Source organism: Mus pahari, chromosome X (assembly GCF_900095145.1).
Source record: "Mus pahari chromosome X, PAHARI_EIJ_v1.1, whole genome shotgun sequence".
Classification (NCBI taxonomy): domain Eukaryota; kingdom Metazoa; phylum Chordata; class Mammalia; order Rodentia; family Muridae; genus Mus; species Mus pahari.
In genome coordinates, this window is record NC_034613.1 from 39,614,013 (window position 1) to 39,629,181 (window position 15,169).

General features: G+C 39.5%; 1 protein-coding gene across 1 annotated transcript in view; it reads right to left on the reverse strand.

The window, feature by feature from the left end:
• The window catches only part of LOC110313299 (fibrous sheath-interacting protein 2-like), a 31,570-nt gene that overhangs the window by 2,328 nt on the left and 14,073 nt on the right, over window positions 1-15,169 (reverse strand). The window contains exons 9-19 of the mRNA XM_021187328.1: window positions 8,462-8,527; window positions 7,707-7,772; window positions 6,863-6,934; window positions 6,159-6,230; window positions 5,252-5,326; window positions 4,427-4,498; window positions 3,925-3,996; window positions 2,795-2,866; window positions 2,007-2,078; window positions 1,177-1,248; window positions 858-958 (exon numbers count right to left, since the gene is read on the reverse strand). Coding sequence (XP_021042987.1) covers window positions 858-958; window positions 1,177-1,248; window positions 2,007-2,078; window positions 2,795-2,866; window positions 3,925-3,996; window positions 4,427-4,498; window positions 5,252-5,326; window positions 6,159-6,230; window positions 6,863-6,934; window positions 7,707-7,772; window positions 8,462-8,527 — 812 coding nt within the window. The remainder of the gene's footprint in view (window positions 1-857; window positions 959-1,176; window positions 1,249-2,006; window positions 2,079-2,794; window positions 2,867-3,924; window positions 3,997-4,426; window positions 4,499-5,251; window positions 5,327-6,158; window positions 6,231-6,862; window positions 6,935-7,706; window positions 7,773-8,461; window positions 8,528-15,169) is intronic.

Consider the following 15,169-nt stretch of genomic DNA (forward strand, 5'->3'; position numbering starts at 1 on the left):
TCACTCTGTAGACCAGGCTGGCCTCGAACTCAGAAATCCACCTGCCTCTGCCTCCCAAGTGCTGGGATTAAAGGCGTGCGCCACCACGCCCGGCTGTTTTCTTTTCCTCCATTATCCTTTCCACAATGGCAGCTAGATTTTCATTTTAGAATCCAAATAATTCTTTCTTCCCTTCACACTGCAACTAAAACATGCCAATATCCACACTTCAACAAGTTTCTGGCTTCAATCTACCTTTACAGGTTCATCGCCTTCATTTCTTTGCCTCATGCTTCCATACTTTCACTCCACCTTCAATATCACACCTCAGTGTATGCTCACATCTATCAATGTGGAAAAACTACTTATATCTCAAGGTTTAAATCAACAAAACATTCCTTTAGGCCTGTTTAGACCTCTCAAGGCAGGACTTGTCTCTAGATCTTCTGTATTCCCACTGATGTTTATACAAATAAAATATTTTGGAATATTGTGAGAAGTTTTGTTTAAGTGTGCTTTATACTTAGATGGTAACTATCTCACATCTCCATATCTTAGCTTACCTACATTTCTTTTTCACTCTTGCTTAGCCCCAGGACTTGGCCCACAGTAGACTCTCAATAAATGTGAGCTATTGTCTTTGTCATTAGCATCATGATTGCGATCACCACCATCATATGCTTACACTCTTTTCTGCTAAAGTTATAGCATACTAAGCATGAAGCTGACTCAGCATACCTTGTCATAGAGATGGTAAAGACCCACCTAGAACTCCATCATTTCTGACTACACAATATCAAATTAAGAAGCTATCCCATACAAACAAAAACGAGATAAATTCACCATCAATGCAGAACATATGTGATACAAGTTTCTACCTTGTAATTTGATGCACTTTGTATATCCCTCTGTTGAGGTGGTAAAGTCGTTGATGTCTTAATAAAAACCTTCGTGCTATTTTGAGAATGAAGGCTTGATCCTAATGTAAATCAAGAGAAAATTATATGAGTTTGGAAGTTTTATTAATGAAGTAGAATAAACTGCATATAATGAAAATGTATACTTTCTTTAGTTTTGAGTTTAATATATCAAAAACAATCACCAGAACCAACAAGTGTTTCCATCACAACAAAATTTTTCTCATGCTTCTCTCTACCCAGTATTCCCACAAATATTAAACAATAAAATTTCAATTACGTCTGGTTTCTAGAGATTCTTGAGATGATCTCTGGCCTGTGATACTTGTTTTCTTTACATACTGTGGAGGCGCTTTAAAAAAAAAGAAACATTTAGTTTTAATAATGGTCGTAGAAAAAGATAAAATAGCAAAAAAAAAAATTGGTAAGTGATTGCTACCAGGCTTTTTAGAATAAGACCTGGGGAACAAGAGTAGAGACTAGTTAGTCCACAGCTGCAGAAATGTGTGCATATAAGGTATTCCTGCTGTCAGTGGCGTGCTTGTTACTGCATATTTCCAAAGCTCAAAGTTAAAGGAAGCATGGGACCCAGAAAGCACATTGGCAAGGCCCTTGGTCCTCAGGTTCTTAGGGCCAGAGGCTTCAATGACCTCAATAGCTCCTTCATTTAGTATTAAGGAAGGATAGTTATACAAATGGCACAAAGGCTACCCCTCTTCCCTATAGTCACAGCCATGGAACAACTTGGTGGGTGGCAGCATCGTAGATGGCAGCTTCAGAGGCATAGACTGAAAAACTGCCTCTGGATATTCTTAGGAATAGAAAGGTACAAAGATATGTTAAAAGACAGGGGCCTTGGAGGCCACTCTTCTGAGTTGAACTTAGAGACATGTGAACTGCAAAGAGTGGTCTAGTCTGAAGGGGGTGGCGTATGGAGAGAGCATCTTATTCAGGGGGCAACAGGGACTTGGATGCTATTCAAAAGCATTACCCAAATTAAATCATGCAGTTAAATTAGAGGATTTCTTTTTCATATTATAAGCAGAAGAGATCTTTCCTAAATCCGGTATTCCCACACATTTTTAATTGTAATAATAAAAATTCAATTACTTATTGCTTCCATAAGTTGTTGAAATGATTTTTCCTCAGCAAAACTTGTTTTCTTTGTAGTTGGTGGTGCTGCTTAAACCAAAAAAAAAAAAAAAACCAACCAACAAACAAACAAGAAAAAACCCACAGTTAATTTGTGCAGTGAAAAGGACAAAATAACAAATATTAAAGAATGACAGACTGCTAATGTTGGACTTTTCAAAAAAAAAAACGGGGAAAGGAGTAGGTAAAACTATTGCTGTTGGAATATATGTGGTTCATAAAATATTTCTATTACCAGCAACATGACTTTTTCACTCTAGGTCTCAAAAGCACAAAGCTAAAGAGAGGATGGGATTAATAAAGCACATAAGCAGAGGTCTTGGTTATTGCTTGGTTCATATTGCTACAGGCTTCAGAAGCATCAGTAGGCCGCCTTGTTAGCAAGACAGATGGAAAACCTCCATGGGAAACAGAGCCAAAGGGCAAAGGGTGGCAGCAGCAGAGGCACCAGCAGACACACAGACTTTACAGAAAGCTACTGTTCTGAACTGGGCTCGGAGAGATGCTGACCGAGAAAAGGAGCCTTCCCTGCTCATGAGAATATGGGATGAGGCATACCAATTAAGTAATCAAACTTCCAATCCATAGGATGACCGAGAGGGCATAATCATGGGTAAACATTGCTTGAACGCCATCATTTGATGAACGAAGCTAGAGGCCTTTCTTTGCATTATTAGCAGAAAAGCTCATTACCTAATCCAGTATGTCCACTCATTACTATTTTGTAATAACGAAATTTTAATTACATTTTGTTTTGACAGGTTCATAAAACATTCTCTGGTCTGAAACACTTGTTCTCCTTGTACTTGATGAAGTCACTAAAAGAAAAGACAAGCGAGTTAATAGTCAAATTGCCAACAGGAGAAAACGAGCTAATAAAAGGGCCACTGACTGCTGCCATGTTGGGCTTTTCTAAAATCTCCAGAGGAGCAAGACTGAGGAACACTATTTTGTTGAAGAAATATAGGTGGTAAATAAACATCTGCCTCCAGTGATGAATATGCTACTGCAGTTAGAAGAGGGGGGGGGCTGGTGAGATGGCTCAGCAGGTAAGAGCACCCGACTGGTCTTCCGAAGGTCCTGACTTCAAATGCCAGCAACCACATGGTGGCTCACAACCATCTGTAAGGAGATCTAACTCCCTCTTCTGGAGTGTCTGAAGACAGCTACAGTGTACTTACGTATAATAAATAAATAAATCTTAAAAAAAAAAGAAGAGGAGCGGGGCTAAGAAGTCACACAGGTGCTGGGCAGAGGTAGTGCACACCTTTAATCCCAGCCCTTAGGAGGCAGAGGCAGGCAGATCTCTGTGAGTTTGTAGGCCACCCTGGTCTACAAACTGAGTTGTAGGACAGCCAGTGATACACAGAAAAACCCTGTCTCAAAACAAAAGAGAAAAGAAAAAAGAAAAATGGCTGGCTGGTGCCTTGATTCTTCTTGACTTGTAGGGCTGCAGGCTTCAGAGATCTGGTAGAACCTTTGTTCAGCAATATGGTAAGACAGTTTTCCAGATGGAATGAATACTCAGGATAAACCATCCCTGAAAGGTCTAGGTGTTGAGAAAGGGGTGGCAGCAAGGGCAGACACAGGAGATCTGACCCTAGGTCTTAATGGAGACAGAAATGAGCAAAGTCAAGTCCACAGTAATAGGAGCTGTGCTTTGAACTGGGCTTAGAGAATTGTCACCTGCAGAAAACTGAGCTACATTCTCTAGCAGTGTGAAGAGAGAGGCACCAATTGATTAATTGGGAAAGCTAATACAATGGACCACAAGAGTGATGACACTTTTCACAAGTACTATTATGGGATATGTCATTCCATAGACGAAAGCATTACCAACCATGAATTAATGAAATTATAATAATATTTCAATTACATATTGGGTGTAGATTGTCTTCCATTGGTTTCTGGTCGGTGAAACTTGGTCTCTTGGTATTTTGATAAAGATCTTAAAGGGAAAAAAAAGACATCAATTTCAAAAGTGGAAATGGTAAAATATCCAATGTTACAAAGCCAAGTTTTAGTACTACTCCATTGGGTTCTGCCAAAAGGCAAATGTATAGAGACATGTTCAGTTATATAGATTATACATGGAAGGCAGGTGATCATTGTTCTAATTGAATTGGAGAGTTGTGTTCAGGAACTGTAGTTTACCCTACTTTGAAAAAAATGCAAAAAACAACAGCAGTTGAGTGAACTGGGAGTGGAACTGAGAGAGTGACAGAGAAAGTGTGCAGAGTTAGTATCCATCTCCCCAAATATACCAGTAGATAGATGATAACAGATTATCTGCATTGTATACAGTAGAGATAAATACCAAACCCATAAATTACCCAGTCCCATAAATTACTAATTTCTAAGCAGGAAAATGCAATTACATTTTGCTTCTAGAAGGTCTTCCATGAATTTGTCGTTAGCAAAACTTGTTCTTTTGGTGGTTGGTGGACCATCTTTAAAAAAAAAAGACATCTATTTTTAATAAAATAATCGACAAATTGATACAATGACATTATATTAACATGGCAATTGACTACTTTATAGCTAAGATTTCCCCCAAAGACTAGAAGAACAGGAGTTGGGTAACACTGTCCTGATACAGAAAGTCTATGTGATGAATATCATTTGTGCAGCCTTGGAAACTACTGATACAGTAAGTTTCAAACCCTCAAAGTCAAGGGAAGACAGAATGGAGAAAGAACCCTAGCAGAAGGCTTGGTCCTCTAAGGTTCCTAGGACCATGGGTTTCAGAAACAGCAGTCTCCATTCAACAACATGAAAAGGGAGTTCTCAAGGCACAATAAAGCATTTAGAGACAAAACCAACATAGGAGACAGAACTGGTGATCAAGTAATGGCAGCAGCAGAGATGGGCTGTAGGTATATCTCTGGCATCTCATTGATAATAGAAAAGTAGAGATGCATTAAGGAGCAGGGAATGCAGGAGAGTTGGGGCTTTGAAAGAGGCTTGGAACTACAAATGGGGGGCTTCCCTGCTTTGAGAGGTGGAAAGAATAACACTGAATGAGGAATTAGGAGTCTAACCCAGAAGGCCATGGAGATGGTAACATTGTTCATGAGTACTACCAAAACTACATCATCTGACAGGATGACACAGGATTGTTTTCCCTCTTCATTTAACAGAAAAGATCCCCAAACTTTATATTCCTACTAATCTCTAGCTTTCCAGAATAACATTTCAATTACATTTGTGTTCACTATATTCGTGAAACAATGTCTCCTCAGCAAAACTTGTTTTCTTCCCACTGGAACGGCGAGAGTCTTTAAAAGAAAGAACAGACATTTATTATTAATTGTGCAAGTAACAAAGTAAAATTCCAGTATTACAATCATGACTACTACTCAGTTAAGATTTCCTGAAAAGACAAAGGAAGTAAGAGTGAGGGACACTCCCATTGTACAAACACACATTGTGATTAACCCATTTCTATTGCATGGGAAGTGATGTAACAAGTTATGAAGGTCACAAGTTTCACAAGAAACATGCAAGGATAACTTTCTAAGCAGGTGTGCCCAACCTTCTGATATCATGTCACATTGCTGTCATCTGCAATATTCACACTCGAGAAATGTGGAATGGTGTTACAAACAATAATGCCAAAAAATATCTTTACTGTTTAAGTAAGTTTATAATTTTGTATTGGGCAGCACTTGTAGCTAATCCTTGGCCACAGGCTGGATGTATCTGAGTTTGAGGTAAAACCTCCTTGGAAGGCAGAGCTGCTGAGCAAGGTGTGGCTGTGGCAGAGGCACAGACTGAAGATCTACCTCAGAATCACACTGGCAATAGAGAAGTACAGAGGCAGTTCAATAGCAAGGACTATTGGCCACATCAGGGTTATAAATGCGGCTTGCAGAGTTGGCACCCACAAGATGAGACACTCTATTTTCACTCTAGAGCACGGTGGGGTTAGCATCAAATTAGTAATTAGGGGGTCTAACTCAGAGAGACACAAGATGGCGAGAGTATCCCGAATATCCCATTTTGCATGAGTATAGAGGATTTTCTGCTTTATAATCAGAAGAGATCATTACATTACCCAATCTAGAGTACCCACAAATTACTGATATCTAATGATAAAATTTCAATTACATTTCGGTTCCAAAATTTCTTGAAATGCTTGATCGTCAGTCAAACTTGATCTCCTTTTATCTACTGGAGAAACTTAAAGGGGAGAGATGTTTATTAACAGTGGGGAAGAAAAACAGATAACATGACAAATGTTAAAATGATGGCAAATGTTAAATTGGGACTTCTCAAAAGAGCCAGGGGAACATTCTGTGGTACATAAATGTAAATGAGAAATGAAATGTATCCACTGTGTATGTTCCTGTGTTATATCAGAGACAAGAGAAGGTGGGGAGTGAGAAAGCACACTGGTAGTGGTCCTGGCCCTAAGTTCACAGGGACACAGCCTTCAGATGCATAAGAAAGACTGTTGAGAAATCTGGAAGGACAGCTCTCCAGGTGAAACAAAGGGATCACAAGCAGAGGGCTGCCATCGGCAGAGGCACATGCTGAAGAGCTGCTTCAGCTTCTCCTTGGAATAAATAATGCAGAGATGAGTCCAGTAGTGAGAGTCATGAGAAGGTTGAGATTCTGAATTGGGTTTGGAGAGCTGTCAGTTGTAAAAAGTGGTGTATCCTGCTCTAGCAGTGTGGAGAGAATATCACTGAGTAGTTAAGGAATTTCTTCAAGGGGCATTAGAGAAGGTGACACAGTTCCTAAGCATTAACCCCGAGGTAACATTTAATGGAAAGGGATGGAGGATTTCTGCATTAAGAAATTTTAATTACATCTAGTTTCCAGAAGTTCGTAAAGTGATAATTGGTCCTCATCAAAACTGGTCCTTGTCATTTGTGAGGTGGCTGTAAAAAAAAAAAAAAAGTTGTTTTTAACAATGGAGATGACAAAATTAGAAAAATCACAAATATTAAAAGAATCACTGACTACTACCCAGTTGTGCATTTATTTCTAAAGGAGCCAGGGGAACAAGAGTGGGCGACATTCTATTCATATAGAAATGTATGTAGTGAATAAAGTATTTTTACTGCAAGTGACAAGACATATTCTTAGAGGTCTCAAGAGTCCAAAGTCAAAGGAAAGGCAGGATTGAGAAGGCACACTGGCAGCACTCTTGATTTTTTGCTAGCCTCATGAGTTTATAGACTTGAGTAGTACTAAGTTAAGTAGTAGCAGAACCTCCACTCAATAATCTGCATTGTTGGTTTTTGAGACAGAGCAATAGACTTGAAGGTAAAATTCTTGTGAGGCAGAGCTGGAGAGCAAGAGGTGGTACAATAGAGACACAGCTGAAGATCTGTCTCAGGATCTCTTACTAAGGAAAAAATCACAGGGGAAAAGTTAAGTAACTGTGTCTGTGTCTGTCTAAATTAGGCTTGGAGAGTCGTCAGTTGCAAAGAATTGGTCTCCCTGCTCACGGGGAATGCTGAGAAAGCCATAAAAATTGAGTACTGGTTCCAGAGTCTAATCTAGAGGGCAGTAGCACCACTGGCAAATGCTATCGCTAGGCATCATTTGATAGGTGTGGACTGTGGGTTCATCTGTATGCTAAGAAGGAGTGATCCCTACCAAGTATCATACATTATTAACAAATTCCAATTACAACCCAGTAGTTACATTTTGATTCCCTCGATTCTTGCATCAGTCTCTCAGAGATGCTTGTCCGCATACTTGATATAGATGCTATTTAAAAAAATAAAAAGACATTCATTTTTGGCAGTGGTAAAGACAAACTAGTTAATGACACATATTAAAATAACTACTACTTAATTGTGCCTTCCCAAAGAACCAGGGGAACAATAGTGAGGAATGCTGTGCTAGTGCATAAATGTGGTGAGTTAAAAATGTCTGCTGCCAATGAGTGGCGTATGTTCCTGTGTTATATCAGAGACTCATAGAACAAGGGAAGGTGGGGAGTGAGAAAGCACACTGGTAGTGGTCCTGGCCCTAAGTTCACAGGGACACAGCCTTCAGATGCATGAGAAAGCCTCTGTTGAGAAATCTGGAAGGACAGCTCTCTAGGTGAAACAAAGGGATCTTCTCATTGGAATAAACAATACAGAGATGAGTCCAGTAGTGGGAATCATGAGAAAGTCAGAGTGCTGAATTAGGTTTGGAGATTTCTCAGTTGCCAAAAAAAAAAAAAAAAAACAAAAACGAAGCGTTGTATCCTGCTCTGGGAGTATGAAGAGGACATGCCTGAGTAATTAAGGAGGAGTGAAGATAATGACAGTTGTTCATGAGTGGTACCCACAAGACACTATTTGATGGAAAAGGATAGAGCTTTTTTTCTACATTATAAGCAGAAGTGATCATTACCAAAGCCAGAATTCCTAAAAATTACTAATTTCCAATCATAACATTTTAGTTACTTTTTTGTTCCAGATGTTCTTGAGACGTACTCGGCTCTGTGAAGCTTGGTTTTTGAATTGAAGAAGCTTTAAAAAAAAAGGTATTTATTTTTAATCAAAGGAGATGACAAAGTGATAAAATGTCAAATATTAAAATGGCAACTACTTCTCAGTGGTGCGTTCCTGAATGGCCCAAGATAACAACAATGTAGAAAACTCTGGTGCTGTAGAAATTTATGTGGCCAATAAAATATATGTTTCTAGTGGCATGATATATTATTACTGTAGGTTTCAAAGACTCAGGACCAAAGGGAGGAGGACATTAAGAAAGCACATGGTCTTGTTCTTGGGACCACAGGTTTCAGAACAATTCGCGGACAGCAATCTGGATGGATAGTTCACTAAGCAGAAAGAGGAGGATGCAGAGATGCTGAGAGGGGTGGGAGAAGCAGAGGCATGGGTTAAGGTCTGCTCTGGATCTCACTGGTAAGGCAAAGTATAGAGACACATTCACTAGCAGAGCCTGTTGGAAAGTCAGTGTTGTGACTTGTCAGCTACACAACGTGAATGTAGAGGGCGCAATATACTGAGTAATTAGTGATTTGAATACAATGATCAATAGATTATGTGATATTGTTGTATAAGCACTGTATGTAATATACCATGTTATGGCTAAAGATTGATTTGCCTTATAAACAATAGATACCATAACCAAATTGAGTATGCCTACAATTTTCTATTTTCTAGTCATCATACTTAAAATCAAATTTTGGCTCCAGGCTTCCTTGGTATGCCTCCAGCTCAGTAGCAATGATATGAGCTGTCTTTAGGTTTTTAACAGAAGCTTTGAAACTTAGAAGAACTGCCTATTCTGGTCTTGTCCTGTGTTGCCCAGGCAGAAGTGATTGCAGGTACACTATTTTGTCTTGAGAGCATTTGAGGTGACTATCACATATGATGTATATGTGAAATCTTTCTGCTAGAAGCAGTCATTATCAGGTCTGAACAGAGGGAGCAACGTCACTAATGTAGTCTAGCATCTGAGGCAGAAGGCTACATTTGGTTGCTGAATTGTACTAGGAACTTTTTTTTCTTTTTTTTCTTTCTTTTTTTGTTTTTAGACAGGGTTTCTCTGTATAGCCCTGGAACTCACTTTGTAGACCAGGCTGCCCTTGAACTCAGAAATCCGCCTGCCTCTGCCTTGTGAGTGCTGGGATTAAAGGTGTGCATCACCACGCCCGGCTTTACTAGGAACTTTTTAATGACTTTGTAAAAGTGCCATTTCCAAGTCCAATTTCTGTTGCTCATGTACTTACTGTAGCATGGTCAAACTCCCAGTAGCCACTCCCTAAACATAATCAAGTGGGAAGTGAGTGTGATCGGGGGACATTGTATGAAATTACCAAATAATTAATGAAAATTCAGGGAAATGGTCTTCCCTGTCTCATCGAATCTTTTGTTTGCTCTGCTTCTTCTATTTCCACTTGTTACCCTGTTTGCCCCCTCCCTCCTATCTTGTCCCCATTTCATACCTTCTTTCAACATAGCTTCTTTTCTCCTGAGTATCTTTTGATTCCTTTAGCCACACCTCATACCCTCTATTTCACTTCATTTGTCCTTCTCTTCTTCCATTTTTAATTTCGCTTTCTTCATTATACCTTTCAATTGTTTCCTCATTTTTAACTGGTCCTACTCTGACTCTCCACCTCAGATTGTGATTAATAAGGGGGCTGAGCAGCCCCATAGCAGGAACAACAATATGAACTAACCAGTACTCCCCCCCCCCAGAGCTCCCTGGGACATGGGGGACCCATGGTTCCAGCTGCATATGTACAGAGGATGGCCTTGTGGGACATCAATGGGAGGAGAGGCACTTGGTGCTGAGAAGGCTCGATGCCTCACTGTAGGGGGATGCCAGGGCCAGGAAGCAGGAGTGGGTGGGTTGGAGAGCAGGGGGAGGGGGAATGGGATGGCGGTTTTGGGAGGGGAAACCAGGAAAGAAAATAACATTTGAAATGTAATAAATTATCTAATAAAAATGTCTTAAAAAAGAAATATATGGTGGCTAGATGGGAATGTGGGAATAAAACATCAAAAATGATGAAAGGTCAGTAGTAAAAGCTTGTGGGAAGTGACATGATAAATCCCAGTTCTAATCCCAGAGGTTGGCAGAGGTAGAGTCTGGCCTGCTCTGCCTCATGAGTTTTAGGACGGCCAAGGCTACATAGTCAGACTATGCCTCAACAAAAGATGATAAATGACAGTTGAGAGGTGATAGTTGAGCAATAAATGACAGTTGAGGGGGCGGGGGAGAAAGAGAGCCCATACAGTTTCTTTGTTTAATAGTTAACTCCTTTAAAAATCTTTTCCCATGGATACGTTTTTCTGTTATTTACTGATTACTCTTGCTTAGTGTTACATTTCTTTGTAAAGCATGGTTTCTCACATGTGGTACAACAGTGAGGGATCCTCCTGCATCAGATTCCCAAGTTCTGGTGTCATGAGCATCATGTTGGGTAATCGGTTTGCTTTCCTGACAATGGATGTTTCACCATCTCTACCACCTTCTCAGTTATCTAGCTGGCCCACTCATCTTTATCCTCTTTCAAGACTCCTCTTGCTTCCTCTACTTTTTACCTTTGCTTCGTTTTTTTTAACTCTATATAATCTTGGTGTTTTTTGGCTGTTTGTTTCCAAACTCTATTCTCCATTCCTCAAGCCCTTCTGCTTCTAGTCCCCCAACTCCTTTTTCTTCCTACTTCTTTTTCCCCAGCTTGTCATACCTTTTCCCTTTATCTTGTCTTCCTCTACAGTGTAACTCTCTCTAGTCTCCCCTTCTCTCTCTTCATTTGAGATAGGGCCTCACGTAGCCAAGGCTAGCCTCAAACTCATTGTGTAGCTAAGAAAGACCTTAAATTTCTGATTGTCCTTTCTCCACCCCCAAGTGCTGGAATTATAGTGGTGATGTTAAGGACTGAACCTAAGGCTTTGTGCAAGCTAGGCAAGTCCTCTACTGAGTTACATCTACAGCCTTAGCTTCTCTGTCTCTTCCTCTATTTTCTTTCCCTCTTGTTCTATCATTAGTTAACTTACTCTCCTAGCTTCAGGGTGTCTCCTCACTTATTAATCATGTGCCTTTCTCCCAAGCTCAATTCCTACTTCAAGTCTGTTCTACACCGCACAATATCCCCTCATTTCTTTTTGGCTTTCCCTCTTAAATGCCCTGTCTCAGTTCCTTACTGACTTATTTTAAGGTTCTCCCTGTTTCGTCAATCTCTGATGAGGCTTCTCCTTTCTTTTACTGTCTTTTTCTCATGTTTCAGATTGGCCCCTTCTTTTAGAAATTCTGTCATTACACAAATTCTTTTAAAAACATTACTCTTTCCACAAACTTACAACTTTAAACTTCTATCTCTTTCTTTTCTGCATTGTTTTTGGCCAATTTTATCCTCTTTCTCATTGTGCTTGCATCTCCTTCTCCCTCCATCTCTTCCTTCTCTTCCCTTCTTTAAATTCTTCTTTCAGTATTCCATTTCCTTTCTTTCAGCATAATTTTCTCACCCCCCTTTGAGACAGAGTCTATATAAACTGGGCTACCCTCAAACTCAGCGATTTGCCTGTGACTACCTCTAGAGTGTTGGGATTCAGTGTGTGTGCTATCAAGCCTGACTTCTACTTGGCATACTTAAAAACTACCTTCATTTTACATGTACCCTTTCCTTTGAAACTCTCTGTATCTGGCTCCTGTGTCTTTGTTTGCTTCCTTTTCATTTCCTCCCTATTCCTTCCTTCTGTCCCTCCTTTATCTTACATTACTTCTTTTATTTCCCTACTCATCTCTTCCTCCTCCTTTCCAACTGTCATTTACTACTGAATTTTTGTTTCTTTCTGTTTTTGTATCTATCCTCACTTCCTCTTCTCTACCTGCCATCCAGTTATATATTTCCCTATTGTCAGTTTTATTTTAGTGTTTTGGTATGGACTTTGTGTGCTGTATACATGTGTTTTTGTAGGCATGTGTGACTATGCACACTTACACACATGTCTTCAGAGGCCAGAGACATTGGATGTCCTTGTCTAATAACTCCAGCTTACTTCCTTGTGACAAGGTCTCTCACTGGGGACTTGAATGCAGGTCAAGGTTTGGGAGGCAAGTACTGTTGTCCCCAGCCTCCTTACTTTTGCTTAAATCCTTCCCTTCCTAATTCCTGACTTTTTGTTTGTTTGCTTTTCGAGACAGGGTTTCTCTGTATAGCCCTGGCTGTCCTGGAACTCACTCTGTAGACCAGGCTGGCCTTGAACTCAGAAATCCACCTGCCTCTGCCTCCGTTTTCTTTTTGACCAACTAGAAAACCATGTAAATGACATTGCTTGGGACTCCTTTAAACATTACTATTTCTTCTTTTGTACCCGATAAAGTTTCTTTTTATTAATTTCCCAAGTTGCCCTTAACATATTTCTTGCAATATTATTATATCAATATTGGATTAAGTTTTTGATATTTGGTCTTGTTAGTTATGGTTGGATTGATATCAAATACAATTAACAAGATTGCCGGTAGAGAACCCATTAAGTAGTTAAGATATCTATAGTCTTCCATCTAGAATGTCAACAAACAGTTGGTCTTTAACTACCTAAATCATATGATTTTGGAAAACAAAAGCATATGCATTTGGAGACATGTATGCATAGTTTTGGAAGCTGATTTATGGAAAGGAAATTTACTATTGCTATGAAAGAAAATGCTTGTTTAGGTCAGTTCCCTAGTGGCAAAGCAGGGGAATAGAAGTGACAAGGTAATACTTTCTTTGAATTTTTTGGATTAAGAGCTGAGTGATTTTAAGAGGCAATTACCCCCTTTCTGTTCTTTCTCTCAACTTTATCTTCCTTTTTACTTCATTTATTTATAAACTCACTTTCATACTCAATTTTAGAAGTTTTTAATTTAATTACTCATCTATTTTGCGTGCATGTAGAATATGACAACTAATTTTCATTACCAAATAGTACAGGAGAATATTAATGTGTCCAACACAAGATAACAATAAATATTTGAAAGAGTAGATATGCCAATTATCGTAACATGAACATGCACTGCATATACATATTGAGATGTCACACTATACTCCACAGGTATGTGGAATCATTAAACACAATTAAAATTAAAATTTAGGGCTGGTGAGATGGCTCAGTGGGTAAGAGCNCCAGGCTGGCCTTGAACTCAGAAATCCACCTGCTTCTGCCTCCCAAGTGCTGGGATTAAAGGCGTGCACCACCACTGCCCAGCTCCTAATTCCTGTCTTATTCTTGCACTTTCCTTAAGTTTTCCTCTTCCCTGCAGACTTATCACTGTTAACCTTCTTTTACATCAGTTCTTTGTCCCTTCAAATTCCGTTTCATTGTTTCTTTCCTCCTTGCTTTTATTTCTTCTTTTTTTCCTTGATCCTTTTTGTCCCTCTCTCCCCTTCCTCCTCCTTCCCATTTCTTTCCTGTCATTCTTCAATTTTTTTTCTATTTGACTTAAGAAAAATCATTTTACTCTTGGTATTTCTGTCATTGTAACTCATATTATGCTTTTTAAATCCCACTTACACTTTTATCTAGTTCTCTATTTGTCAAACTGCCAGTCTGTCATCATGGACAAGAACTAACGTACATGTCTCCAGGCCACCTAATTTATGTTACTCTTCTTATTTTTCAGAACTGTGCTAGTTATGTAGCTCAGGCTAGCCTTGAACTGATGTCCTTGCTACTACCTCTATCTCCTGAGTTCTGGACTCACAGCTATGTGCAACTATGCCTATGTCTATTTGTGTTTTATCTCCCCCACCCCAGCCTTATCCCTGTATTCCTTCCTGTCTACCTAGCTATCATCATTAATCTCTATTTACTTTCCTCTACTCCTAATGGCTTTCTTGTAATATCTCTCTTGCTTCCTCATTTATCCCATATTCATAATCTTTGTGTTTCCCAGATCCCTCCTCCCCTTCTCTGCCTGATCCCCTTCATTCCTTTGTTTCTGCTGCTCACTTCACTTCATCCCTTATTGTTTCCTTTTTATGTCTTGCTTTCTACTCTTTCCGTTACTCCACTCACAGTTCCTGCTACCTCTGTCCCTTTCCCTCTTCATTTATTTCTTCCGGTTTTCATTCTTTTCTTCCCTCTTACTTTTCCCCTTTCTCCCTTCCTTCTCCTCTTTGTGAAACTCTTATTCTAATTCCCCATTTTATACTGGCTTCTCCTTCATACACACTATTTTTATCATATTATCTTCACACATTCAAGTTTGCTAGCATCTGTCTGTCTGTCTGTCTGTCTGTCTGTCTGTCTGTCTGTCTCTATCTATCTATCTGTCTGTCTGTCTGTCTGTCTGTCTGTCTATATCTATCTATCTATCTATCTATCTATCTATCTATCTATCTATCTATCTATCTATCTATCTATCTCTCTTCTTTTGTCTCTTTATTCATTTCTTCCCTGCAAGCCAGCCAGCCAGCAACCTACTTCTTGGTCTTTTACTTGGTCCTCTCAACCCTTGTTTCTTCCTTCCCACCTATCTTCAGTCCTACTTTATCCAGACACTCTTCCTAGGACCTCTGCATCCATCCTTTTTTCTTTGTTCCTCCCAATTTCCCCTCTATCCATTACCACTTTTTGCATTCATGCATCTCCTTTTTTTTTGTACTTATTGGTCATTTCCAACTGTCTCCTTCATGTGCTTTATTTTTG